This window comes from Sorghum bicolor, chromosome 2, assembly GCF_000003195.3.
Source record: "Sorghum bicolor cultivar BTx623 chromosome 2, Sorghum_bicolor_NCBIv3, whole genome shotgun sequence".
In the NCBI taxonomy this organism is placed as follows: domain Eukaryota; kingdom Viridiplantae; phylum Streptophyta; class Magnoliopsida; order Poales; family Poaceae; genus Sorghum; species Sorghum bicolor.
The window spans coordinates 14,744,109-14,748,853 of record NC_012871.2 but is presented as its reverse complement, the minus strand read 5'-3'; the positions used below and the strand labels follow the sequence as shown (position 1 = coordinate 14,748,853).

The following is a 4,745-nucleotide window of genomic DNA, read 5'->3' as shown; positions in this document are numbered from 1 at the left end:
AATGGTTGGTCTGAAAACTCCGTCTCTCCATTCTTTCTTTTTTTAAAAAAAAATAAAAAACGAGATCAAGATGAATCAGATGTTGGGGAAGAGGAAGAAAATCATCTACATTTGAGAGCTTCACTGTTATTCTGTTAAGTGGCTAATATTTCAGTCATGTGCTTTTAGGCCAGTCTCAATGCATGTTTCATGCGAGTGTCATACACATTAAAAAGGGTGCTACATAAGTAAAATTGCTGACTTGGCAGAGTCATTAAATGAAGGAGTTTCATCAGATGAGAGAGGAGTTTCATCCCCATGAAACTTATGTGGCTCGGTTTCATTCCCATAAAATTTACGCATTGAGACTGGCCTTAGAGGTCATGATGAGACACCTAAGTCAAAAAAACGGAGGTAACTTTGTTGAAATGGCTCTCACTAAAAAATGGTCACACCGTGTTAAGGAATAGGGCAATTTCCGCCCGAGAGGACGAGGGCCGCAAGAGGTTGAGCATGCTAGCGTGCTGCAGGCCTGTGGCCGGCTGATGAGACCCATGATCGACCCGTGTGGCCGCTTATCCCTGCTGTGCGGGCAATGCAACAGGCCCGCCGGAGGTCCGGCCGTTCCGGAGAGTTCGTGCAAGCCGGCAAGCGAGCTGGCAATGTTAAGCTTGGAACATGTATATTTCTAATGGTCAACACAATTCCATCCGGCCTATCAATCTTTTTTAGTACAAATCTCTTCTATATATGGTAAGTACTACTAACTAGTTTACATTCAATACACATGCGGTCTTGCCACGTCGACTTGTCCCGGACGCCAGGCCCATGCCACGTAGGTGACACGAGCCAAACATGCAGCGAACACATGTGCAGTGCAGAGAGATGATATGGCTGAACTAGAGCATTCTTAACCGATCATCTATAATAATAGCCCTTACAATAATGTTTGGGTGATGGATGTATGTATTATATTGGCTTGATCCTTAAACAACGGTACGGTGGGGGATTAAAAAGTATCCGCCGCTGGGGTTAACTTAATACTTATTCGTCTTGTGCTACGCATCAAGTACTAGCGGCCGGCCCGGGAGAAAATCCCTGTCTGTATGTAAACTAAAGGTCAGAGCTACATTTGAGCCAACTAACACCAATGTCAGATACTACATCTCTCATCAGTGTCACTGACCGGCTGAAACTTGACATACATTTGACACGGGAAACATCATCATGCATTTACAAACCAGAAACGAGGAGCTGACTTACTAACATAAACAGTAGTAAAAGATGATCGAGCAGACGGTAGACTATAGCTAGGTACACACGTACTGTACTGTACGTGGTACGTGAACACACGCACGCACACACTGTATATGTGGGTACTAGTACTTATTACGTCATCACACACTGCATGCTGATAGATAACTGATGCTCTCGATCGATCGGTCAGAATCTCGATCGCTCATCATCATCAGACCCTGGGGACGCCCTTGGGCTCGCCGGCGGCGTAGTCGTGGTCCCGGTAGCCGCCGCTGCCGCCGAAGAGTCCGGCGTGGAGCATGAGCACGTAGAGGAGCTGCGTGAAGGCGAGGATGATGACGAAGGCCTCGAGCACGCGGAGGCGCCACCCGCGGTGGCCCCCGATGTGGATCTCCTTGCAGGCGAGGCCGAAGGCGAGCGCCGTGATGGCCCAGGCGATGAGCGACGACGCCGCGTTGGTGGCCAGGCTGTCGTGGCGCCACGCCCGGACGTGGTGCACCCCGGCCAGCTTCGACGCCGCGCCCACCACGCCCGCCAGGATCGCGAACACCAGGAAGTAGAACGTCGCGCCGTTGCCGGCGACGCCTGCATGTCATGTCATGTCATTCATGCATGCATGCGCCATTCAATGCATCATTATCAATCTTTGCGAAGAACTAATAACTAAACTAAGCATGAATTAGCTAGTATGTGTACCTGGGTAGTTGGTCTGGCCGTTGATGAAGTGGTTGAGGTTCCAGCTCGCGAAGCCGATGACGATGATGTACATGATGAGGTTGAGCACCATGAGCGGCGCCACCATGTTCCTCCCAACCCCGGCCATCCTTCTCTCTTTCCTGATTCCTCCTATACACAAGCAAGGTGCACACTAGCTAGCTAACTTCTGTTCTAGGTTGCTAGCTAGCTAGAGGCTGGATCAGATCGACCTAAGTAATTAAGCTTGAACACACAGCAGCTAGCAATGGCGAGCGAGGGCAGCTGCTGCGCATGCAGTGGCACTCTCGAGCTTCTAGCTACAGTAGTTCGTTAGACCAAGTACAAGAAGGCGCGCGAGTGGACAAACCTTGCATTGACAACTGACGAGGCAGCGGGTCCTGGACTGGTTTTAAAGACGATACGTAGGGGGGGCCAAAGCCTGCCACGAAGCTTATCTATCTATCCGTTGCCGACGCACGCAGGGGAGCGTGAGCCTGAAGCGGCAGCGTCTTCGATCGCCTTGGGCTAGCTTTGCAATTTGCATGCGCGGGAGGCGGCGACGCGTGTGCGCGCACCCGCCAGCGCAGCGCGCCCAAAGCCAAGCGGCGTCGGCCGCGCGCACAGGTGGTGCGGGGTGGAGGAGACGTACGTGGCGTGTGCCCGGGGAGTCCCGCGCGCGCAAAGCGGAGGCGTGCAGCGCAGTGCAGTGCAGTGAGCTGCCCACCGCACGAGAGCTGGCCAATCCCGGCAGCAACGGATGCTTCTAGTTTGAGCGCCACACCGGGGTTTCTGGGCCTGGAGTATGCTAGTACTCGCGAGTGTGCAGCTCTCGAGGTCCGTCCAACGGTCCAAGCTCCTGTGATCCCCCCGGATGCTCGCCAACTCGTACATTAGGTCAGTCGACGTGTCAAAATCGGTAAATGACCGCTTGTTTTTTATTCGTTTTTTTGGGAACCTATAACCCTATACACCGAGCCAGCTTTTGTGGCCGTGCCCGAGCACGGCGGCATAGCGCACCCGTATAAAGCCGCTGGCCCACTATCCAGGCTAGAACCTAGAATTATATGTAAGGCCCTGTTTAGTTTCCCGGCCAAAAAATTTTCATCCCTCCCATCGAATCTTTAAACACATGCATGAAATATTAAATATAAATAAAAAATAAACTAATTACACAGTTTAGTTGAGAATCGCGAGACGAATCTTTTAAGCCTAGTTACTCCATGATTAGTCTTAAGTGCTACAGTAACCCACATATGCTAATGACAGATTAATTATGCTTAATAAATTTGAGCTATGTAATTTGTTTTTTTATTAGTTTCTAAAAATCCCTTCCGACATCCTTCCGACACATCCGATGTGACACCCAAAAAATTTTCATTCCCAATCTAACCGGCCGATCAGTGGGTATATGGGTCCTGCTGCATGATCGAGCTGATCCACCATGTACTTCAGGCTAACCAAGGTCTTGTTTAGTTCAAAATTTTTTTTACAAAATGGACACGGTACTACTTTTGTTTATATTTAACAAATATTATCTAATTATGAACTAACTAGGCTCAAAAGATTCGTCTCGCAAATTACATATAAATTAAACTGTGTAATTAGTTATTTTTTATCTATATTTAATGTTTCATACATGTGCCGCAAGATTCGATATAACAAGAAATCTAAAAATTTTGCAAAAATTTTTTGAACTAAACAAGGCCCAAAAAAATCGCGGTGTCCACAATGAAGGTGTCGTAGTTCTTCATGGGAAAAAGTCTACTTTAGGTCCCTCAACTTTCGCGAAAGTCTAATTTTTATCCCTGAACTCTAAAACCGGACAAAATACATCTCTCAACTTTTAAAACCGTACACATTACATCTTTGACCTGGTTTTGAAAGCGGTTTACCTTTTTCTTTTTATTTATTTTGGCTGAAATTTTTGAAAAATCATAGTAAATCACATAAAAATCATAAAATAGAAAACTCAATTTTGTTGGACTTCAGATCAGTAGATCTACACATTGAATATATAATATAGTATGTTCTAGTATAATTTTTTTATGCATTAGACTAATTATAGCTACATTTTCTATGGTCCAATTGTGATGAAATTTTTATGGTGAGCTAATTATTCTATATTTGAGTTATAGTAAAAATTTTATACTCATTGAATCACGTATTACTTAGTTATAGATTTATTTAGATTTATGCTTGTTAAATTATAATAAATCTATAACTAAGTTATACATGATCTAATGAGTATAAAATTTTTACCATAGTTTAAACATAAAATAATTAGTCTAACATAAAAAATTCACCATAATTGGACCATACAAACTATAGCTATGAATTATTCTAATTAATTACAGAAAAACACAAATCTAAAGCTACAATAAAAATTTTGTACTAAAGCATACTATATTATATGTTCACTATGTAGATCTACTTATTTGAAGTCCAACAAAATCAAATTTACTATTTTATGAATTTTATGTGTTTTACTATAATTTTACAAATATTCAGCCAAAATAAATAAAAATGAAAAAGACAAAACTGCCTTCAAAACCGCTCATAACGGACATAATATGTATGGTTTGAAAAATTGAGGGATGTATTTTACCCAGTTTTGAAGTTCAGAGACGAAAAACAGACTTTTGCAAAAGTTGAGGGACCTAAAGTGGACTTCTTCTTTCTTAATGCTGAAAATCGTTCATTTGTTCCAATTTAAAAATGGACCCGTTTCTCTTTTTGGGTTTAGGGTTTAGTGACAAATATGGTCTCGTTCATTTGCTCAAAATTGAATTCCAAAGCTGATTTTTTTTCTAGCC

At 43.9% G+C, this 4,745-nt stretch overlaps 1 protein-coding gene across 1 annotated transcript; it reads right to left on the bottom strand.

The window, feature by feature from the left end:
- Positions 1,122 to 2,335, bottom strand: LOC8059722. Its single transcript, XM_002459721.2, has 2 exons — positions 1,933 to 2,335; positions 1,122 to 1,821 (listed from the first exon to the last, which is right to left on the bottom strand). The coding sequence occupies exons 1-2, from the start codon at positions 2,057 to 2,059 to the stop codon at positions 1,448 to 1,450; spliced, it is 501 nt and encodes a 166-aa protein (XP_002459766.1). The 5' UTR covers positions 2,060 to 2,335; the 3' UTR covers positions 1,122 to 1,447.